This window comes from Podarcis raffonei, chromosome 1 (genome assembly GCF_027172205.1).
Source record: "Podarcis raffonei isolate rPodRaf1 chromosome 1, rPodRaf1.pri, whole genome shotgun sequence".
Lineage (NCBI taxonomy): Eukaryota > Metazoa > Chordata > Lepidosauria > Squamata > Lacertidae > Podarcis > Podarcis raffonei.
Window position 1 is genome coordinate 130,559,435 of NC_070602.1, and position 24,320 is coordinate 130,583,754.

At 43.3% G+C, this 24,320-nt stretch overlaps 1 protein-coding gene and 1 long non-coding RNA gene across 3 annotated transcripts in view; one reads left to right on the top strand and one right to left on the bottom strand.

Moving 5' to 3' along the window:
- BMPR2 (bone morphogenetic protein receptor type 2) overlaps positions 1–24,320 on the bottom strand; it is an 88,401-nt gene that overhangs the window by 6,052 nt on the left and 58,029 nt on the right. For both annotated transcript variants that reach the window (XM_053362194.1, XM_053362185.1), the window contains exons 5-13: positions 19,033–19,143; positions 17,482–17,573; positions 16,555–16,785; positions 15,063–15,177; positions 12,773–12,933; positions 10,062–10,209; positions 6,256–6,392; positions 4,614–4,789; positions 1,534–2,813 (exon numbers count right to left, since the gene is read on the bottom strand). In XM_053362194.1, the coding sequence (XP_053218169.1) occupies positions 1,534–2,813; positions 4,614–4,789; positions 6,256–6,392; positions 10,062–10,209; positions 12,773–12,933; positions 15,063–15,177; positions 16,555–16,785; positions 17,482–17,573; positions 19,033–19,143 (2,451 nt within the window). The remainder of the gene's footprint in view (positions 1–1,533; positions 2,814–4,613; positions 4,790–6,255; positions 6,393–10,061; positions 10,210–12,772; positions 12,934–15,062; positions 15,178–16,554; positions 16,786–17,481; positions 17,574–19,032; positions 19,144–24,320) is intronic.
- On the top strand, positions 17,162–18,629 carry LOC128400224 (uncharacterized). The gene is made up of 2 exons (XR_008327321.1): positions 17,162–17,270; positions 18,169–18,629. It is a non-coding gene; the product is annotated as an uncharacterized LOC128400224 (long non-coding RNA).

The following is a 24,320-nucleotide window of genomic DNA, read 5'->3' on the forward strand; positions in this document are numbered from 1 at the left end:
CCAATTACAGCTGTTGCTCTGCCTCCTAAGAATTTCAAACCTAAAAGACTGGTGTGCTGTGCTAAAAAAAAGAAGAAGAGCAAAGTACCTTAAACTGTGGCTTGTGTTTGGAGCTCAAGCTATGGTTAGAGCTATTAAATATGGTTAAGTGTAAAACACAGTTGGCACAAAGGATGAATTAAATCTATACAACCTCTACCTGGATTCTACTGGGAAGAAGGCACTACTGCCTCGATTCTATCGTATCTTACCTTAATAAGAATAAAAGTTATTTTAACAATACTGAACCATATTGTACTTGAGTCTTCTTTTCAGCTTCCAACTTCATAGATATGTAACAACAAATTACAATAGTGGGATTCAACTAAACAAAGCAGTAATACGGTCGTACCTTGGTTTTTGAACAGCTTAGTTCTTGACTGTTTTGGCTCATGAACGCTGCAAACCTGGAAGTGACTGTTCCAGTTTGCAAAATATTTTCGAAGCTGAACATCCGACGGGGCGTCCACGGCTTCCAACTGGCTGCAGGAGCTTCCTGCAGCCAATCAGAAACCGTGCTTTGAGTTCCATACATTTTGGAAGTCAAACGGACTTCTGGAACGGATTCTGTTTGACTTCCAAGGTATGAGTGTATTTATATGTATGTGTGGCACCAACATCCATAACCTCCATTTACTTATTATGGAGCATCTTCAACTTAACAATGGAGAACAGCTCTTGAGAAAAGAAAGCTTTATCAAATGTGAATTAATTAATTCCCAATAATAGGCTACTACAATAACTCTAAAATAATTTAGAATATAATACATTCTAAATAATTTTAGAATACACTACTAGTTGTAGAAAGTTATGCTAAATACTGTAACAAATCTTCTAGTCAAACCTTGTTTCATTCAACTAGAAAGCTTTGGCTGAAGGAGAGTACCATGCTACTTTTAAAAAAGGTGAGTCTACTGTTGCAAGTCGCCGATTTATCTGAAGAACCAAGGTTCTCACACTTCTAAGAGAGGTCAACAAAAGAAGCATTGCTGAGCCCCTCAGGCAGTATTACAGTTTTCTCAGAATCCAAAAATATTTTAAAATCCTTCCCAATTTATGTTTTAAATGTAACAGTCTAAAAAGAGAAGGTTGAAGGGATATTCTTCACTGGGAAGAACAGAAATAATTCAATTGGTACAGTGGTACCTCTGGTTGCGGACAGGATCCGTTCTGGAGGTCCGGCTGGATCCTGAGGTTTTCGCAACCAGAGAGAGCGCTTCTGCGCATGCACATGTGGTGAAAGAGCACTTCTGTGCATGCGCCAAAAACCTGGAAAAATACTTCCAGGTTTGCTGCTTACGCATCCCAAAGTTTTCATAACCAGAGGGATACGTAAGCGGAGGTACCACTGTACAAGCAAAACCACAGCACTGGGGGTTAAATCTTTCTGGGTTGGGAGGGCAGAATTTGGTTTTTAGGTTGTGACTCAAGTCAAGAAGTTTAATTCTGTAATATTTTTGCAAATATCCATTGATAAACCCCACAAAAACTCACACTGCATACTACAGCCGTCCAAAACATTTGTGGCTGATAGATCCAGCGAGTTAGGTCTCTGTGCTCTTCTAGTGTGGGCTTGTCCAGAATTTGGTGCTGTGCTCTGGCTACGGAGGACCGAAACGTCTTGTCCTGGACATGGGTTACTGTTGTTGTTGTTGGCGTTTGTTCTACCATTATCCAGCGAGCGTTCTCTCCTATCAACCAGACGATCGAGAATGCCCTCATCATGGCTCACTTGCTGCTCCCTTCTCAACAAGGGCTCATGCTCATCAGGGCTCGAGTTGATGTTCAGACGGCTGTCCTCTCCGCTGAACTGGTTCTGCAGCATTTCCTGGGCCCGATGGACCCCTGAGCTGGATGCTTGGCCACATGGCACTGTACCATTCACATACTGGGTTGGTACAGCATGAGAGGCTATTGTATGGCTCCTTCCTGCCACTTCATTCGTGGTAACTGTGACCACATGAGGTTCTGCAGAATTGATAGTGTTCATCTTGGCAACTCCAGTTTCTACCTGCTTCAAGTTTGATTTGTGCTTCCCTCCAAATTTCAGCCGAGGCTCCTTTGTTGAGTTTTTGGTGTTTATAGGTAGGCTAGTAGGCCTCTTTGGGAGGTTCTGCTGCTTAGGAAGAGGATAGACCTGAGCAGGCTGAACATCTGGAATTAGACATGCCTGGCCATTTGCAACTTGCGTGAAGTCCTGTTGCCCTGTTGCTTCCACTGCCAGTTTTATCAGTGGGTACAGCAAGCTGGAGCTAGTGCTGCTGAGTGGATCGGGCCCACTGAACTGCTTAAGGGAATGCTCCATCAGATTCTCATCAGAACTCTCCTTCAAATTCTTATCCACTTCCTTTGGATCCAGCTTGTTGGTCTCCAAGTCCTCCTCTGTTAGTTGCAAACAAACAGGAGTTGGCCCAAGTGGCTGCATGCCATTTGTAGCACCAAGGTTTGTTTCACCTGAGTAAGGCATCTCGGATATGGTGGTCATGCCAGTGCTCGGAGTGAGACCTGTAGTGTTGGTGGTGGTAGTGTTGGTCGACAAGCTTGTGACGCTAGTTTCAGGACTAGGAATGCGAGCTTGTGCTTGTTGTCGCTCGTAGTTAATAGAGTTTCTGTTCTTCTCCCCAATCGTCAGTGGTGTGCTGGACGATGAAAGCTCAGACGAAATATTCTTCACGATGCTGTCAGGATGGTGAATGGAGTCCTCAATGTAAGATGACGAAGAGTAATCTTGATATGGTCTGATCTTTGGCACACGCCTATGGTGTGATAGATTTCTTTAAAAAAAAAACACACACACACAAAGAAGACAGCAGGATTAAGAGCATGTAGACAATAAATTCTTCTAACATAAAGGATCTAAAAATGCAATATAGTTTCTGCAGCAAGCAGAACTATCATGAGAATTTTGCTGGGGGGGGCAGTGCTGTTATGTCATGGACCTTAGTGTGATGGCCTAGACTTTTTTCCCCTTCAGAAGCTGTATGTCACCATTCTAGCACACATATGCCTACTTTAATTTTATCGCATTCGTAGCACTATTATTTCAACACTGTTCCAAATGTGGGAACAGGCATAATACTGGCTTTGACAAGTGCTTTTTTGGACTTTTGTCTGGAAATGGCCTCAGTGATCATGTTGTAGCTGCACTTAAGGTAAAGGGACCCCTGACCATTAGCTCCAGTCGTGGCCAACTCTGGGGTTGCGGCGCTCATCTCGCTTTATTGGCCGAGGGAGCCGGCGGTCATGTGGCCAGCATGACTAAGTCGCTTCTGGTGAACCAGAGCAGCGCACGGAAATGCCGTTTACCTTCCCGCCGGAGTGGTACCTATTTATCTACTTGCACTTTGACATGCTTTCGAACTGCTAGTTTGGCAGGAGCAGGACGGGAGCTCACCCCGTCACGGGGATTCGAACCGCCGACCTTCTGATCAGCAAGTCCTAGGCTCTGTGGTTTAACCCACAGCGCCACCTGCGTCCCTTGTAGCTGCACTTACTGCACAATAAATTTGTTGTCAACTTGCCCTTGGATTTAACTATTCATATTCTAAGCAGATCCACTGAAATTAATGGACCTAAGTTAGTTGATGTCATAGACTGGCTGGACACTGAGGAGTGGTGGCTGGATATTGATGAATGGGTACCGGGAGACTGGATTGGAAGAAAGGATCAGTGATCTGATGAGTCAGAGGCAGAAGCTGCAGTATTGGAGCGTGAAGAACACAAGTAGGAGGAGGAAGAGATAGGTCAGGCTGGTATAGAGTAGAGGGCTTTCACATCTGCTCCTGCCCCCACCTCTCCTGCCCCACTGTCTCTCAGGACCGGAAAATGATTCAAGTAGGAGGAGCAGAAACAGGCCACACACAGGTATAGTCTTCACTTGCTTGTGCACCACTCGGGTGGGGGAGATACATAAGTGGAGGTCGGGGTGAGCTACTCTTGCCTCATTGGGTGCACATCTGGGAGTAGCTGCGAGACGCAGGACTGATGGACATGCCTTTTCCTAACTTGTAAGTGTACTTTTGTCAAGAAAGTGTTACCGTATTCTTTGCTCTATAAGACTCACTTTTTCCCTCCTAAAAAGTAAGGGGAAATGTGTGTGCGTCTTATGGAGCGAATGCAGGCTGCGCAGCTATCCCAGAAGCCAGAACAGCAAGAGGGGTTGCTGCTTTCACTGCGCAGCGATCCCTCTTGCTGTTCTGGCTTCTGGGATTCAGAATATTTTTTTTCTTGTTTTCCTCCTCCAAAAACTAGGTGCGTCTTATGGTCTGGTGCGTCTCATAGAGCAAAAAATATGGTAATTCCTCACTCTGGACATTCCTTGCTGGACAGCGCTGTGACAGATGACTTACACAGAGATACACTGTCTAAGGGAGAATCACATTATCCCAAGTACTGAATTATCATTATTTTAGTTCAGGGAAAACGTGACATTCTTGAAATCAAAGTTCAACCCTGAGATGAGAACTGAAAGCAATAAATGGGACACTTAAGTGTATGTAGAATGTACTTTTTAAAAAGTTTCATTGGTTTTTGGAACCAGATTGTGAAAACAACACACACTTAGTACTACTTACCGCTCATTCTGCATAGCTGTAGACTGCATAGGGTTGACTGTCGGGCTGACAGATTTGTTCCTTTCCCAAATCATCATGAGTTCAGCCATCCTCTCTTCAGCACACTGGGCTGTCAGTCGAGCTTCAGCATCCTGATCCCAACAGTCCTCAATTGTCTCTTTCAGTGACCTCACAGCCTATAAAGTAAACCAGCATTATGTTCTGCACCCTTTTAAAGCTATACTTCAACACACATTCTAAGACCAAACAATGAAACTGAACCTCAAAATTACATAGCCTGTGTTCTAAAGGGTCAAGAAATGTTACACAATCCTGTGTATATTTTCTCAAAAGCCAGCCTTACTAATTTCAATGGGGCATCTCCCAGGTAAAACTTTTAGAAAAATACTACAATGAGTAAGTAATCTTGTCTGTACTAAGGTATGTTATTACGTGATCTGGTGCAGCTAAGATTCTCTTTAAAAGCAATTTGGTCTAGGGTCGTTTGACAACAGAGTTGATAAAAGAACTATATGATTTCACAAACAGGGAAACAGAAATTATTCTAAACGTGTTGATTGCAACAGTGAGATATTTTCAATCGTGTTACATGTTTTCAAAATATGTTACAAGGTGGGTGGTAGAGGTTGATAAAAAGGGTTTCAGGTCTTTATACGAATCTTACTAAACAGACATGGTAGCTATAATCAGATTACTGAGAATGAGGGTGCTTACATCTCTTACTTCTATTGTGAATGTTAATGAATTAAGAAACTGAGCAAATGAAACAGAGTCTAGTCCAAAAACAGAGTATGGTAATTTATTGTATCCATCAGTCTGTTGGACTGACATTGCCTGAAATAACACATTAAACTTTTATAATAAAGTATATTTTAAAGCACATTGATGTGTCCTGCGTAGTGATCAAGACAGTGAACTGGGCATTTAAAAAGCACAGACAGGAAAGATAGAATACGCTACTGACCTCATCATGAAATGTCCAGCCCATATTTGTATCTTGCACTCAAATATTAGGTAAAGGTAAAGGTACCCCTGCCCGTCAGGGCCAGTCGTGACTGACTCTAGGGTTGCGCGCTCATCTCGCTCAAGAGGCCGGGAGCCGGCGCTGTCCGAAGACACTTCCGGGTCACGTGGCCAGCGTGACAAAGCTGCATCTGGCGAGCCAGCACCAGTGCCACACACGGAAACGCCGTTTACCTTCCCGTTATAAAGCGGTCCCTATTTATCTACTTGCACTTAGGGGTGCTTTCGAACTGCTAGGTTGGCAGAAGCAGGGACCGAGCAACGGGAGCTCACCCCGTGGTGGGGATTCGAACCGGCGACCTTCTGATTGGCAAGTCCTAGGCTCTGTGGTTTAACCCAGAGCGCCACCCGCGTCCCTGGGACCGAACAACGGGTGCTCACCCCGCCGCGGGGATTCGAACCGCCGACCTTACAATCAGCAAGTCCTAGGCACTGAGGTTTTACCCACAGCGCCACCCGCGTCTGCACTCAAATATTACTTTTTATTAATTTTAGTTTAGTTTTCTAAAGACAGCAACTTACATATTAAACCAATCTTATGCCTCCCAACTCTATAATCTAGCATCTTACATATGATTTCCAAATGAAAAGGGGGGGGGGCAGAGATAGCTTTTCTCACCAAGCTGTTCTCTTTCCAGGCCTCTGGGAATTTTGGTCGTTGCTTTTCCCTTGAAACAAGAACTTGCATATCTTCAAAAGTTGGGTGGTTTCCAACTTCTGCGTGGAATGCTGCCTGGAACTCTGGCACTGATTCTCCTGTTTACAGACATAATAATTTAAACGTAAACAAAAAGTCCAAATAGCTCTGAAATGCCCAGGCATAGCAGGAAGATGCCTATCATATTTTTTCCTCTTGCATCTGAACCAATATTTGGTCCAGTTGTACTGTGAGCTGCATGTGCTATTGGCTTAATCTCGCTCTTTTGCAAAGTTGATTGACAAAATTGCCTAAGCTCTGCAAATATGTTATGCCTAACATATGAGGAAGAAAAGCAGCATTTAAGGGACCTTGCCTACTTGAGGACCAGGAGATATTTAAAGGAAACCAGATAGTGCATCCTGCATGCTGATCCTAACTATTCTACAACGTATTTGGATCTTTGGAACAATCATATTTGGGAAGGGGGGTTGCAGTGATTTTTAGGAAGTCACTAGCTTGCACCAGGCGTCCTACTGGGAAGATCCAGTTGTCTGAGTGCATGTTCTGGAAGTTGGGCAATAGGGGCAGTACAGGACTCCTTTTGATGTAACAACCTCCCCGCTGCACCAAGGATTCCCTGTCCGAGCTGCTTCAGGTCGTGGCGGATTTTCTCCTGGAGACACCTAATTTGGTTGTCCTAGGGGATTTTAACATCCATGCCGACACGACCTTACAAGGGGCTGCTCGGGACTTCGTGGAAAGCATGGCCTCCATGGGGCTGTCCCTGAATAAGTTTGGCCCAACTCATAGTCATGGACATGCCTTAGACCTGGTGTTCACCTCTAGTGACGTGGGTGATCTGACACTAAGTAAAAGTGAAACAAAAGAAGTGCCATGGTCAGATCACTTCCTGGTGCAACTGGACTTCTCCGTGACCCTTCCCCTCTGCAGGGAGGTGGGACCAATTTGGATGGTCCGCCCCAGCCACTTAATGGATCCAAACAGTTTCCAGAGAGTGGTAGGGGATGCTTTATCCCATGTTGATGGCCTTTCAGCTGATTCCCTGGTGGCCCGCTGGAATGCGGAGTTAACCAGGGCTATCGACTGTCTGGCTCCAAAGCGCCCTCTCTGATTGCATGGAGCCCAGACAGCCCCGTGGTTTTCTTCAGAGCTGAGGGCGATGAAACAATCACTGAGACGGCTAGAGCGTCGGTGGCAGAAAACTCACTCCGAATCTGACCAGACACAGGCTAGAGCTCAACGTCGAGCCTACCAAGTGGCGATAGCGACGGCGAAGAAGACTTTCTTCACTGCCTCTATTGCATCTGCAGAAAATAGTAGCAGGAGACTCTTTCAGGTGGTTCGCAATTTAACGGAACCACCTTTACCACCGGGGCCTTGTAAAGACCCCAAGATCTCCTGCAAAGTTTTTTTGCAGATAAAATCACTCATATTCTGAAGGAGCTAGACACCACCGTGGGAGGGACGGGAGAGCTGGGGCGGGAGAGTGCTAGAACTCTGTCTGGTCAAGTTGCATGGAATCAATTTCAATCTGTTACCCCCGAGGATGTGGACAGGCTGCTTGGACGCGTGAAACCAACCACCTGTCTCCTTGATCCTTGCCCATCCTGGCTAATAAAAGCAAGCCGGGAAGGGCTGGGCGATGGGCTCTGCGGGGTGGTGAATGCTTCCCTCTGTGAGGGAACATTCCCAGATCCGCTGAAAGAGGCGGTCATTAAACCGCTTCTTAAAAAACCATCTTTAGACCCGGCCAGTATGGCCAACTATCGCCCAGTCTCAAATCTTCCATTCTTGGGCAAGGTGACTGAGCGCGTGGTTGCTGAACAACTCCAGGCACGCCTGGAGGATGCGGACCATTTGGATCCCTTCCAATCGGGATTCAGGCCTCATCATGGGACTGAAACTGCCTTGGTCGCGCTGGTTGATGATCTCTGGCGAGCTAGGGACAAAGGTGAGAGTTGTTTCCTAGTTCTGCTGGATCTCTGCGGCCTTTGATACAATCAACCATAACATCCTTCTGGACCGTCTAAAGGGGCTGGGAGCTGGGGGCACTGTTATACACTGTTTCGCTCCTTCCTCCTGGGCTGTGTTCAGAAAGTGGTGGTGGGGGATGAGTGTTCAGACCCCTGGGCCCTCACTTGTGGGGTGCCTCAGGGTTCCGTCCTCTCCCCCATGCTTTTTAACATCTATATGAAGCCGCTGGGAGAGATCATCAGGGGGTTTGGGCTGGGTGTCCATCAATATGCAGATGATACCCAGCTCTACCTCTCTTTCAAATCAGAACCAGTGAAGGCGGTGAAGGTCCTGTGTGAGTGCCTGGAGGCAGTTGGAGGATGGATGGTGGCTAATGGATTGAAGTTGAATCCTGACAAGACAGAAGTACTGTTTTTGGGGGACAGGGGGTGGGCTGGTGTGGAGGACTCCCTGGTCCTGAATAGGGTAACTGTACCCCTGAAGGACCAGGTGCGCAGCCTGGGAGTCATTTTGGACTCACAGCTGTCCATGGAGGCGCAGGTCAATTCCGTATCCAGGGCAGCTGTCTACCAACTCCACCTGGTACGCAGGCTGAGACCCTACCTGCCCGCAGACTGTCTCGCTAGAGTGGTGCATGCTCTAGTTATCTCCCGCTTGGACTACTGCAATGCGCTCTACGTGGGGCTACCTTTGAAGGTGACTCGGTAACTACAATTAATCCAGAATGCGGCAGCTAGACTGGTGACTGGGGGGGCCCGCTGAGACCACATAACACCGGTCTTTAAAGACCTACATTGGCTCCCAGTACGTTTCCGAGCACAATTCAAAGTGGTGGTGTTGATCTTTAAAGCCCTAAACGGCCTCAGCCCAGTATACCTGAAGGAGCGTCTCCACCCCCATCGTTCTGCCCGGACGCTGAGGTCCAGCGCCGAGGGCCTTCTGGCGGTTCCCTCATTGCGAGAAGCAAAGCTACAGGGAACCAGGCAGAGGGCCTTCTCAGTAGTGGCGCCCGCCCTGTGGAATGCCCTCCCATCAGACGTCAAAGCGATAAATCACTACCTGACATTCAGAAGACATCTTAAGGCAGCCCTGTTCAGGGAAGTTTTTAATCTGTGATATTTTAGTGTATTTTTGGTTTCTATGGAAGCCGCCCAGAGTGGCTGGGGAAACCCAGCCAGAGGGGCGGGGTACAAATAATAAATTATTATTATTATTATTATTATTATTATTATTATTATTATTATTACTACTACTACTATTATATGATTTTACTGTTTTAACTTATGTCAATAAAGGATAGTAGCAGTAGTAGTAGTATTCTACAAGTTCATGGATGCGTTATTTTATCCATTCCTACATTGACCCAAAAGCAACTGTATGACATTCTTTGCCTCTTCTTCCACCCAATCTTGTAAATCTATCTGAAAAATCCTAAGAATGATCTAGGGAAGTTCAATAGATATGACATGGATCACTAAAAATGATGCGGCCCGAGGATGTGGACAAGACGTTTGGATTGGTGCAAAGTTTAAGCTTTCTTTAATACCTAAAGCTTATCGGCAACATTACTTTATCAGGCACCAAGGCTATGTATTTCATCATGAATTATAACATTCAATACAACTCTGAAACACTAGATGGCACTGAGATCACTGTGGGAAACAAACAAGAGAACTGGGATTTACAGCCAATCCTTACAGATCTCAATAGCAACCCCCCGCCCCCCCCTCCAAGACCCCAAACCAGTGGATGTAATCGGAGTAGAAGAATTCCAGCAATTCCTCTATTACCTGGGAACAGGTCTGTGCATCTCATAAAAATCTCCCAGTAGATTAGGCCTAGTGCATACATATCTACTTGTTTTAGAGCGGATTCGCAATCCCTCAAATTCACAGCTCCTTCCAGCACTTCGGGGGCCATGTAGCGGATTGTACCAACCTGCAGAAACATGTTGTGACATTCTTACATTAGCTCAGTATTTACAAAATCCCGTCTGTTGCCCTTATCTTTAAAAGGAATTAAGTAGAACTACCCCTCCCCATTTATGTTCGCTTCCATTCTCAGGGTGGAATCTCTGGAACAGAAAGCCTTTTCAAGGCCATACTGCCTTGTTCTGGTCTTATTAACCTCATTTATAATAACATTTAAAATAATATTATAGCCATAAGTGGAACAGGAGCAAAGCAACGTTTAGCTAAAAAGTTCAGTATTTCCTTGACCTCAAAATTAATAATAAAGGTTCTCTTATTTCCAGCAGAAGCATAAAGAGCAACAGCTGCATGTAGGGCAGATAGTCTTAGAGATATATTTATTCATTCACACTGAGCAGGTGACAGGATCAGACCATTTCTCCACCTCCATTTGGCAAAAGGAACCACGAGGAGCTGTTTTTTTAAAAAAACCTTTTTGTGAAATAATGACCTTCTATAGCATTTTATACCATCCCTCCTTTCACTGTAAAAAGTGAAACAGTAAATCTGGTATTCTGGGAACAGCTATCCTTTAGATTGTTATACAGATACAAAATTCACATTGTACCTTTAAAAAGAAATAAAAACCATGCATGATATACTGAGGCACTTGGGATTTTTATGTATCTTGGACTAAAAAGCAGGGATTAATTCTCTTTCAATTTCTCCTTTTCAGATTCAGTTATAAATTTTAGTTACTGTACTACCTGTAGAGGGGATTTCAATCTCAGGTTAAACACACAGCCGTTACTGGAGGTGTTGGAAAGGTCTGTTGACATGTGCAAACAAATAATGGGCACAACAGGCTGAATGGTAATGTTTGTAACAAATTTCTTTACTGGTTACTTCCTAACATACGAATCAAGTCCAGGATGTACATCATATACAATCCTTAAGCAAGGTATATAACCTATTTAATTAAATCCAATGCAGATATATTTCTTCCTTTCTCAATGCATTCTTGTTTGAGTTCATATATTACTGTATTTTTCGCTCTATAAGATGCACCAGACCACAAGATGCACCTAGTTTTTGCAGGAGGAAAACAAGAAAAAAAATATTCTGAATCTCAGAAGCCAGAACAGCAAGACTGCGAAGCGAAAGCAGCAATCCCTCTTGCTGTTCTGGCTTCTGGGATAGCTGCACAGCCTGCATTCGCTCCATAAGACGCACACACATTTCCCCTTACTTTTTAGGAGGGAAAAAGTGAGTCTAATAGAGCAAAAAATACAGTACACAGTCCTCGAATGTGGTTAAGGAAAGGTATGTTAGGAAGTAACCAGAAAGGAGAGGCAGACAAACCCACAGAGCTCTGCCACAAACCAATCAAGATTATACACATGCATTGTATCAGGGATGAAGGACTTGGCATCTCTATAAGCAAGGGGCAACCAGGAAAGATTTGGGGCCCTTTCTGTGAACATTTTGATTAAAGATCTGTGCTTGAAAAAAAGTGTCCCTTAAAAAAACAGCCAGGGTCTTCTGCTTCATGATAGTCACATCAAGGTAGAGTAGAGAACTCTCATTGGCTCGGGTTCTAACAGGAGTCAAGGAAGCTCAGGAAAGAAAAAAATCCCATCAGCATCTCTGCTTTGCCTGTGACCTCTGGAAAGCCTCTGGAAGTTTGGGGGACCTGCTGAACAATGTGGGGTGAGATGTGATTGTGTGTGAGAGAGAGAGAGAGAGAGAGAAGGAAGGAAGGAAGGAAGGAAGGAAGGAAGGAAAGAAAGAAAGAAAGAAAGAAAGAAAGAAAGAAAGAAAGAATCCTTCTATGAACATCCTTGTTAACTTATTTTTGGATCCAAGTCTCATATTCAGTTAAGAAGAAGAGGAGGAGTTTGGACTTGATATCCTGCCTTTCACTCCCTTTAAGGAAGGAATGTCCAACGTTGGGGGCCTAATCCAGCCCACCGGTCGGTGTTTAATCTGGCCCCTGTGACAGTTTATTTTCCTGAGGTTCAAAAAACCTCAACAACTTCAATCCTTAAAAAAGGTCAACAACTTTGGTTGGGCCCAACGGCCCTTCACTTCATCAAATCTGGCCCTCTTTGAAAAAAGTTTGGACACCACTGCTTTAAGGAGTTTTAAAGTGGCTAACAATTTCCTTTTCCCTTTCTCCCCCACAACAAACACTCTGTGAGGTGAGCGAGGCTGAGAGACTCCAAAGAAGTGTGACTAGCCCAAGGTCACCCAGCAGCTGCATGTGGAGGAGCAGGGAAGCGAACCCGGTTCACCAGATTACGAGTATACCACTCTTAACCACTACACCACACTGGCTCTCTGTTACTGTTCCTCGCCCTGCATCCCCTCCTCATGTCCTGTTCCACACTGTCTCAGAAGCCCACTCCCAACGGCTGGAGATGCTTTTTTGGGATGGAGGGGAGCAGAATCAGGTTGCTGCAGGGGAGAGTTGATGGGAAACTTTCCTTCCATGAACTTCCTTAAGATCTTAGAAGAGGTTTCTGAAGGGAATCCTTCTGTTGTGCATAATTTAACCGTGTCCAACCATTGCATTCCCTTTCCATACTTACCTCACTGATTGCAGCATTGTCCTCCTCACCTGGGCGCACTAGTCTATTTCCTGTTAGCTTCATGGAGAGTCCAAAATCACTAATAACACATGTTCCATCATTCTTCACCAATACATTACGGCTGTTCAAATCCCGGTGGGAGATGGCAGGTTTGTAGTGATCTGTTTGGACATTTGAAAACCCTCTTTAGGATTTCTAATTGTTTCTGTCCATATACTATGAAATGATTGCTATACTATACTATTATGAATCGAAGAATCTGTTATATAATCATGGATGTTTTTAAAAAGCAACAAACTGCAAACTTCAGAATAAATATCTATGCCAGTACTAAAATAATATAGTATCACATTTTTTGTTTTGTTTTACAGAACAAGTGTGTCTCTAGTCTGTCAGTGGAAGAAAAGAGAGGTAATTTCTAAATATTCTTTCTCCTCCCAGCAGCCCATGGGTACCCCTAAATTTGCGAAAAATAGTTGGGGGACCCTTGAGAAGAAATTCAGAGGGACATGGAGGGGCTACAGAGAGGAAAGGGGAATCACCAATAACTGCCTCCCTCAGCTTTCTGCTGATAGACTGGCAGTGCTCCAAAGAATGTGTGGCGGAGGCAGGGGGTCAGGAGGCCAGTGATTTATGGGGATTGATGCAGGTTGTCAGGCAGGAGCCAGACCAGGTGGAGGAGGAAGAATCAAGGCAGTCCGAGATGGAGGGAGGTGCGCAGGTTGTGGTGGAGGAAGAAGGGATAGCTCAGGCGAGGGACAGGTCAGTGGATTCCCAACATTCCCCTGCCCCACTGTCTCCTAGAACCAGGTGGGGCTTGAAAAGGGAAGAGCAGTGCTGATGCCCATGCAGGAGATGTTTCAGGTTGTGGCCATGCAACCCGTCAGAGGAGGGTTTGTGGCTAATTTAGGAGCATGAAACTCCGGAGATGTTAAGCTTTAAACCATATCATTGATATATAGGTTAAATAAAGCTGGGGCTAGAATGCAGCCTTGCTTAACCCCCTTGGTGGCTGGTACAGGGCCTATGAGTTGGCCATTTGTGGAAGATCTTACGTACAGCACAGTATCTTTATACAGGCCACGAATAAAAATAATAATATTTTATCTATACGGGATGTAATCACTTTGGCCCAGAGTCTTACTTGTGAAATTGAATCAAAGGCAGCCTTCAAATCAATGAAGGCTGTATATAAGACCCCACAGGTTTTCTTGGCGTATTTATCAATAAGATGTGCTAAGACAAAACAGTGATCTATGGTAGATCTGCCTTGCCTAAATCCAGCTTTCCAGCTTTCAGAGGAGGGTATATAAGCTGGAGGAGGGGAAGGGGCCCACTGCTCTATAGGACCCAGACCTGTGGACAGCTGCCTAGAGGCTAGACATTGTAGTAAGTATTTCTCTTGCAGACAAAGTGCAAACTATCAGACATGTGCTTCTTTACCTGGGGCAGGCCATGACAACAGATTATTTTGATCAGCAGATGTATACTGTTAGATACAACCAAATAGCATAGAAAAATATGGCAAAAATAGTGTCTCTTCTTTCTCCCCATGCACAAAGAAGTCATATATATCATATAATTATAGAATTGGAAGGAATCCTGAGGGTCAACTAGTCCAACCCCCTGCAATGCAGGAATCTTTTGCCCAACGAAGGGACTGAATCCACAATGCTGAGATTAAGAGTATCATGGTCTACCAACTGAGCTATCATTCCTCCTTGTTCTGATTCATAATATCTGGTTGCCTGAGTCAGAAACATTGAGTAATTCTGTAATTTTTGTACCTGCTCTTATTTGGTATTTCTGCTCAATTCCCCCCCCCCCCAAAAGCAGCCTTCAAAGTTACTGTGGGGTAACATATGACTCAAAAAATCTTAGTTCTATATATTTTTATTTGCGATCTCAGGCCATTTTTCTCAGACTTTGTGCTACTTTTTCAATCATACATTGCTCAGCATTTAGAGTATACTTTTACTGGAGCCATTTTTCAGCTGAAGAGAAGGGTAAAAATAATTTAAGCATGTAAGCAAATAAAGCACAATGTATTTTAAATCAAGTGCCAAAATTAAGACACCTCATCATAGTTAGTAATTATTTAAGAAGGCTCCAAATGAACTTACATAAAGCACAATGGGTGCAAAAAAAGTGTATAGAAGAGTTGCTTATTTTTAATGGCAGAAATATTTGCATCACCATAAAATAAAAATCTGTAAAAATCCTTTGATTCTGTTATCAAACAGAAAATCCTAAAGTATCTTTATGGAAAGCTGCAGACCCCTGGCCTTACCTCCTCGAGGTAACTCTGTGTGAAGATATGCCAGACCTCGAGTTATAGTGTGTGCCAAACGACATGAGTTCACCCAGTCACTAGTATGAAGACTCAAATACCTGCACAAAGAGCCCTGGAAAGGGAATAAACAGTGCATGTTATTAGGGTCATCAGTCCCTTGTAGTCCCTTTTAATCAACATTTATTTCCAATACTCCATTTCAAAATTTGTGGACCTAGGTTATTGCTTTTATTAACAGGAAGAGAGGTGCCAGTTTGTTTGTGGTTACTGTTGGCTTTATCTAAAAATGACACTCATGTCCACCAGATGTGCTTCAAGATGGCAAAAGAAATGGTATTTTCTGAGGCAGCTTTAATCAAACGGGTCACGAAGAGTCGGACACGACTAAATGACTAAACAACAACAACATGAGAAAAGGAAAGAGATATCTGGGGACATCCCAGGCTCCAGTGACACAACCATTCATGGTTAAGCATGCTCCTATTTGTAAAGCCCTATATTAGGTTCTGGGACGCAGGTGGCGCTGTGGGTTAAACTACAGAGCCTAGGACTTGCTGATCAGAAGGTCGGTGGTTCGCGTCCCCGCAACGGGGTGAGCTCCCGTTGTTCGGTCCTGGCTCCTGCCAACCTAGCAGTTTGAACGCACGTCAAAGTGCAAGTAGATAAATAGGTACCACTCTGGCGGGAAGGTAAATGGCGTTTCCGTGCACTGCTCTGGTTCGCCAGAAGCGGCTTAGTCATGCTGGCCACATGACCCAGAAGCTGTATACCGGCTCCCTCGGCCAATAAAGCAAGATGAGCGGCGCAACCCCAGAATCGGTCACGACTGGACCTAATGGTCAGGGGTCCCTTTACCTTTATATTAGGTTCTACTTCTTGTTCTAGATTCAGAATGTGATGCCAGAATGTGACAGAACCTTTCATGTGTATATAATGCAGCTCCTGGCATTTTCTTCTTTAATATCATGGGAAGAGTATTTCCACCCTTTGCCTGTGGAAGCCTTATAAGAAGCTGTTGCAGCAGAGCGACTGTGAGCAACATCATGGGATGGGTGTTTCTAGGACTAAGGTGAAATTATGAAGCTCCCTTCTTATTTTTGCTGTTCGATTCTGCATGTTCTTTAAATAGTCTTTTTAGATTTGTAGTACTGGAATCGGGGGGGGCGTTGTATATCATTATCTTTGCTATTGCTTTGCTATGTTATTATGAAATTGCTGCTATGTTATTGTTTTGCTATGTTATTGTGAAAATGTTTTTGTAGCATTTGTTTGAAATGCTTCCATTTCCTTGTTGTAAGCTGCTTTAAGCCTGATTTTGTGTGTGGAAAAGCAACATAGAAATAAAACGAATGAATGAACCTGACCTGTTGTTACTAAAAATACAGTAAGGTAAAATCCCCACAGAATATTTTTATATTAATTGTAACTTAAATCAATTTTCTATCTTCCCAAAGGTATATAAAGTAACTCTCTTTAAATTATTACTTACATTGGGATAATATTCCATCACTAATAAGTATTCCATCCGTCCATCTGCAGTGAATCTCTCATCTCCCACAATGAATCGGGCAATATTGTCGTGTTCCATAAGTGGGATTCTGTATATATTCCTCTCATTGATAAAGTTTTGACGATTAGTGAAAGAAAATACTTTTACAGCCACTGGACGCTCATCTAAGGAACCTTTGTAAACTGCTCCATATCGCCCTCGACCAATAAGCTGTGAAATTTAAAAAAGTAACCATTTGATGAACTTCACATTAATACGATATACATTTTGGCCACAGTCCAGTGCACAGTTCACTTAAATTTGTTGATTTCAGTGAGCATGAGCACTGAGTTTTGTCCATGGATTTGGGCCTTTCAACTGCAGTGCTACAGTTCACTCTGACATGGCAGAGCATATAGTTCATCTTAGTAACTAAAGAAACATATATACAAGTGGAAATTGTTGTTACTTAAAAAAGAAGAAGAGGAAGAACCCAGTAACAGGATTCAAAGACATGGCTCATGTTAAGCTTGGCTTTATGAGGCATGGCTTTGTTAAATTAAATTAAAATAGAAATGGGGCTTCATGCATGCAGATTATCACCACCATAATATTAATTTTGTCTTTCTAAACACCAGCTGAGAATACAAGCAGTTTTGTTTATGAAGAAATACTCGAGTGATAATGTTATAGGACAAAGCGATCTTAAGATGAAGGTCAGTATATTGAATGAATGAATGAATAGCCTAGTTGTCAGGTACAAAAAAGTAGCTTCTAGCTAAATGATTATCAGTGTGGTTGCAAAAATCCTTAAATACTAACTTGTATGTATGTAAAGTGAGCATTAACATCTTGTCCTAAATTGATCAGGTGATTCATAATTCATGCGAAGAGTAAAGACCTAGAAACTTCAAATGGCATAGTTACCTCCAGTAGCTTCAGATTATCAAGATCTAACGAGGGTTCAGATGATGCTGCTTCCATCATGTCTATACTGTGCATACCTTGTTTATGATCTCCTGATGAAAGAAGAGCCAGGAAAAAAAGTTTGTGTTACACATCAAAATGTCCGAGGTCTTGACAATGTCTTGGCAACGGACAAACTTATCCAGGAGACACCTTGCAAACAACTTAAAGAGTTAGACAGAGTGGCAGTTTTAGAAGAACCAATATTAGTATGGCCAATGGATGCCAGCTATGGAGTTTTGCACATTACTTTCCCTATGCCAAGGTTAATTGGGACAGCTAACGTGCTGTGTTCCTCAAGATCTTATCTGCAAAATCCCACCGCATGTACTGTGTTAAAGGAAAATACAATGAAAATGATGTACAGATGGTATTTGACTCCTGTAAAATTAGCAAAGATATATCATAACTGTGACAATCTATGTTGGAAATGTAAAGAAAAGGAAGGAAGCTTTTATCATATGTGGTGGACCTGCCCCAAGGTGAAGGACTTCTGGGAAAAGGTTTATAATGAATTGAAAAAAATGTTGAAATATACATTTATAAAGAAACCAGAGGCCTTTCTTCTTGGAATAACAGGTTTGGAATTGCCCAAGAAAGATGTTAAATTATTTTTGTATGCCACAACTGCTGCTCGTATTTTGTTAGCTAAAAAGTGGAAAACCCAAGAATTACCAACGATAGAAGAATGGCAGATAAAGATGAGGGATTTTACGGAGCTAGCCGACGAAGGAGGACGAGTACCAGGAAGAATGGATTAAATTAATGATTACTTAGTTAAATATGTCAAGTTAAATTAACTGAAAACAGCTTGCAGATACTTAATTGGCTTAGGATTTTATTTATGTTAAATGATGAATTTATATGTTTAATTTCATAATGTGAAGATTTAAGGATGTTAACGTTTAAGTTAAATTTTATAAGAACTGTGATTTGGAAAACCGTTAAAAGGATATGCAATGGAATTCAACCAAGGGGAAGCGAGGAAGTCACTTAACAATGTTAATAAGTGTAATTTTCAATAAGGCTATGATTTATGTTTGTTTGTCTTATGTGTTTGTTTGTTTATAATGTTGTGAAAACCAATAAAAAATTTTTTGGGGAAAAAAGCTCCTATCTGCAAAATCTAAAACACCTTGTCACGTGCATCCCCTTTACTATGAAGAATTTTCTTGTTACCATCAACTGCCACCAGAAAGCTCCAGTAGTTGTGTAGCACCTCTCTGAAAAATAGAGAAGGTGCATGTGACAGGCCCTCTAGACAGTAAAGCTTGGAGATTTGCTTTGGGAACATGGCCCTCACAGGGAAAAGGGAATGGACTGAATGTTACTGAAGCTGGCAGCAAATTGCTGCCTGCATTCTGATCTCTGGGTAGGCTATGGGGACGTTTTGTTTTAATGTGTATTATATTTAAAAAACTGGATTGCTAAACAAAAGAGTAAGCAACTCGGGAATGATCATGATAAGATAAACAAAAGATGAAAATTAACAACACACTCATCAAAGCTTACCTCCAAATATTCTGTATCCAAAGAAAAAGGCAACCACCAGAACAGCCAATACAGATACTGATGCCAGAGCAATGACAATTGTCTCATCTCGGCGAAGTGAATATGATGAATCTGAAAGAAAGAAAACTATGTATTATGGCTTCTTCATACAAGGCATGTTTCTCAGAAAGAATTAGGATACCCAGTAGAAAACAAATGAGACTGAAGTATTACTCTGGTGATTATATCACATACCCCTAATTTTTTTATTTATGTTAAAATCGCTTCAATTAAAGATAAGGATCTAGCTGTTAATCATTTTAGTAAGTCCAATAGCTCTTTCTGAAGACACACAAGGTAAACAATACTGCTCTTTGGAATACTATTTTTAGATGCTGACAAAACTACGGTCTTCAGAAAAGGCAACCTGCCAACTTGTTGCAAGCCTACTGTGGGAAGGTAAAAAAATAAAAAAGTGAAAGACTTTTGAGAAATTAAAACTGGATTTCAGTTTCTAGTTATGAATCAGCTTTCACTCAACAGATCAGAACAAAACAGAAAGAATTACATGCAAGTGTTTTACCAGAGCTCCTTTTATCGAGATGCACCATCGTCTTGCGTGGCTTTGATATTTGCTGCTGTCTTTTGATGTGGACAGGCTTTGATCATCGTAGCTGACAGCTATCTGGTCTTTTTGTTTTGATAGTTCTAGATCAAGCCATAGGCCCATCTAGTCCAGCACTCTATCCTCACAGATGCCTATGGGAAGCCCGGAACCATTACCCAAGTGCAACAGCAGTCTCCCTCCCCTCTTGCCATTCCCAGGAACTGACATTCAGAGGCATAATGTCTTGGGCAGTGGAGGTAAAACCTTCCTCCATTAATTGCATGCAGAACATCACATCACCATGTTTTCTCAATGTCGTTTCCCACGAAATAGCTGATATTGGTTCCTTGGCGCCAATAAGACTCTTCAGATGCTAATAAAAGGCTTGCATTTAATTTTCTTCTTAAAAATAATTTTTATTAAAGATCCCGAATGGGGTAACTGTGCCCCTGAAGGACTAGGAGCCTGGGAGTCATTTTGGATTCACAGCTGTCCATGGAGGCGCAGGTCAATTCCGTATCCAGGGCAGCTGTCTACCAACTCCACCTGGTACGCAGGCTGAGACCCTACCTGCTCACGGACTGTCTCGCCAGAGTGGTGCATGCTCTGGTTATCTCTCGCTTGGACTACTGCAAGGGTCTACGTGGGGCTACCTTTGAAGGTGACCCGGAAACTACAACTAATCCAGAACACGTCAGCTAGACTGGTGACTGGGGGGGCCCGCTGAGAACACATAACACCGGTCTTTAAAGACCTACATTGGCTCCCATAACGTTTCCGAGCACAATTCAAAGTGTTGGTGTTGACCTTTAAAGCCCTAAACGGTCTTGGCCCAGTATACCTGAAGGAGCGTCTCCACCCCCATTGTTCTGCCCGGACGCTGAGGTCCAGCGCCGAGGGCCTTCTGGCGGTTCCCTCATTGCGAGAAGCAAAGCTACAGGGAACCAGGCAGAGGGCCTTCTCGGTAGTGGCACCCGCCCTGTGGAACGCCCTCCCATCGGATGTCAAAGCAATAAACAACTACCTGACATTCAGAAGACATCTTAAGGCAAGCCTGTTCAGAGAAGTTTTTAATGTGTGACATTTTAGTGTATTTTTGGTCTCTGTGGAAGCTGCCCAGAGTGGCTGGGGAAACCCAGCCAGATGGGCAGGGTACAAATAATAAATAATAATAATAATAATAATAATTATTATTATTATTATTATTATTATTATTATTATTTTCTTAGCTTACAAAAGTATGTGCCTTTTCTGTCCACAGAGCTGGTCACAGAGCTACCACCTATCCCCCCCATTCCAAATAGCTATTAGCTACTTCTATTTGCCAACATCTTTCCATACCCAACACCTTCAGCTTCGTGTAGACTAACTGAAATGTTCAGAGCTAATCATGATGCAGTTCTTTTTCAGTTATCTTAAATCCTAAATTGACAAGGGAGAGACTACAAAGCTGACTGTTCATCTTGCTGACTTCTCCTCCTGGTCACAGGGCAGTAATTTGAAATTATTTCAGGGGTTAAACAAAGTCCACAGCCAGTCTCTAGCAGGATGACCTTCACATAAAATAACACACTGGTATAAAGCTGCTCTGTAAAACAATGCTCCTAGTTGTTAACTTGGTTTGAATTATGTTTGGATTAGGCATACTGTAAGGCTATTTGTGTCTTCATATTTGTTAGAAGCTCACGAAGGAAGAAAATTATAGTATATTGGGCTTTAAGAATGTTTCCTAGTAAATTCAGAGAAAAATGAAGTTTAAAATCAGTTCTAATCCTGCCTTTGTCCAAGATTCTGCAGCAATAAATTGATTTTCTAGTTACAGAATAAAACTAACTGATCTTTTCATTGCAATTTTATTTCTGATTCAGAACTAATAAAGTAGTTGAGAAAAGCATAATGACCAACAGAAGCTTTGTGTTTAGTTTAATTCGAACTGTTTTTGTACTGCAGTTGCAATTCATTTGTTAGTACGTTAAGATGCTCAAGGTAGAATAATCATCTGGGCTAAAATCCCTAAGGCAAAAGAATTTTGTTTCCGTATTAGTTTATTCTGACTGCGATTATAATGAAGCAGGTTTATTTTTATTTACAGCATGTTCAAGAATACTGTTTACAATTATTAGTTTAGATAAACGTGTATATGAAATATTATGTTCGTTCCGCTGCCTTTGTTTCCCTCTGCCAGAGTATCTTTCTCCAGGACAATAGCTCCACCCTGCCTGCCTCAATTCCCCCTCACTAGCTGGAGGAGACTCTTGAGAGTCCCATGGACTGCAAGAAGATCAGACCTCTCCATTCTTAAGGAAATCAGCCCTGAGTGCTCACTGGAAGGACAGATCCTGAAGCTGAGGCTCCAATACTTTGGCCACCTCATGAGAAGAGAAGACTCCCTGGAAAAGACCCTGATGTGGGGAAAGATGGAGGGCACAAGGAGAAGGGGACGGCAGAGGATGAGATGGTTGGACAGTGTTCTCGAAGCTACCAGCATGAGTTTGACCAAACTGCGGGAGGCAGTGGAAGACAGGAGTGCCTGGCGTGCTCTGGTCCAGGGGGTCACGAAGAGTCGGACACGACTAAACGAATAAACAACAACAAGACCACAACCTCTTCTCTATTCCTCAGGTTCTGAACCTACAGAAGGGTTGTAATACCTTACCCCCACACCCACCCCATATCCTCTTGCACCCAAAGGACAATGATCTCTTTCCACAACCCAGTTTTTCTCTCTCTCTCTCACACACACACACACTTAAAATACCCCTGCCAGAAAAGGCCTCCCTCATCGCTAGGGAGAAATGGGGAGGGGGAGAGAGTTCCCTGCCCCCAATCCGGCCATGGCAGTGTATATGCCTCCCAAAGTGCCCCTTTGGGATTCTGCTTCTGAGTCTTGGCTCAGTTGAGTGTACCTCTTGCACTGTCTAGCAGCTGAGACTGTTGTTGCAGTGTGACCGACCAGTACAAATATTATACAGTGGTACCTCAGGTTACATACGCTTCAGGTTACAGACTCCGCTAACCCAGAAATAGTGCTTTAGGTTAAGAACTTTGCTTCAGGATGGGAACAGAAATCGTGCTCCAGCGGTGCAGCGGCAGCTTGAGGCCCCATTAGCTAAAGTGGTGCTTCAGTTTAAGAACAGTTTCAGGTTAAGTACGGACCTCCGGAACAAATTAAGTACTTAACCCGAGGTACCGCTGTACTGTATAGTGAGTCAATATTCAAAAAGTGATAAGGAGTCATTTTCTCTTGTCTATGCAGAAAGTTTGCATTTCTCCACCACTGTACCATACCAATCCAGCAATTATTCAGTGGCAGCAATTTTACAAGTAGGGTTGTCACTCCACATAGCTGTCAATTTTTCCCTTTTCTTGCGAGGAATTCTATTCGGAATAAGGGAATTTCCCTTTAAATAAGGGGAAACGTTGACAGCTATGTCACTCCATTATAGCAGAACAAGAGACTATATCAAATGTGCTGTCCTATTTGAACTATGGCAGAGGCAGATTACCCAACAGGCCTCAAATTTTAAACTCCTGTTACCTTCATTGCTGTGCTACATACTGTACTGTACATAATCTTCTCCCCTAACATCCTTGGTTCATAGTCTTGATCATGGCGATTAAGTATGCTATTAAAGAGTTCTGGAGGCCTCCTGCCCTTCCTCTTTTTAGCCACTTCCCTGCAGAAATAAAACTTCATCAGAAATCTTGAATCACTTCCAGCACCTAAACCCCAAATGTATTACTTCTACAAGCATATATAGCAAAAATAATTTCATGGATGCTCTATCCATCTCCTCTACTGCATTTTGGAGTATTGAGCCTAAGCTTCCCCACCCCCAGTTATATACCGTATTTTTCGCTCCATAAGGCGCACTGGACCATAGGGCGCACTGGACCATAAGGCGCACCTAGTTTTTAGAGGGGGAAATCAAGAAAAAAAAATCTTATTTCCCCCCCAGCCTCAAAGAGCAAAGAAGGCAAGACTGTCTTGACTTCCTCTTTAGCCGTGCGCAGCCTCTCTGGCCGGGAGAGGCTGCCCGCGGCTTTGGCAATACTCCCACAAAAGCCCACAGGAGCCGCGCACCCTTTAAGGAGCGCACGGCTCCTGCGGGCTTTTCTATGAGGAGTGAGAAGGGACTGACTGGCCGTGTCAGTCCCTTCTCCCTCCTGGGGAAAAGCCTACAAGAGCCGCATGGAGCTTGTGTGTGGCTCTTGGGGGCTTTTCCTGCCTGCCTCCCCCCTGCATTCGCTCCATAAGACGCACACACATTTCCCCTTACTTTTTAGGAGGGGAAAAGTGTGTCTTATGGAGCGAAAAATACAGTAGTTTATTGCTATCATTATCATACCTTTAAACTAAATGCAGAGTACTATGCGTCTGCTCCCTCAATATTTCAACTGTAGTTTTCCTTCAGATTTTTAAATGAGTGATTAAATAAATTACAGCCAGCGCAAACTATTGATAAGTGTTTAACAAATGTCAAGAGGGAAAAAAAATCAACTAGCTGGCTTGCAAGTGCTGCATTACTTCTTCTACAATGTATTACATGCATAGTGTTCTACTGCATATTGTTCGGGAGGGGGGCATGCAGGGCCCACACTGTGCTCACGTGTTCCAGTATAGGTAAAGGTAAAAGGACCCCTGACCATTAGGTCCAGTCGTGACCGACTGGGGTTGCGGCGCTCGTCTCGCTTTATTGGC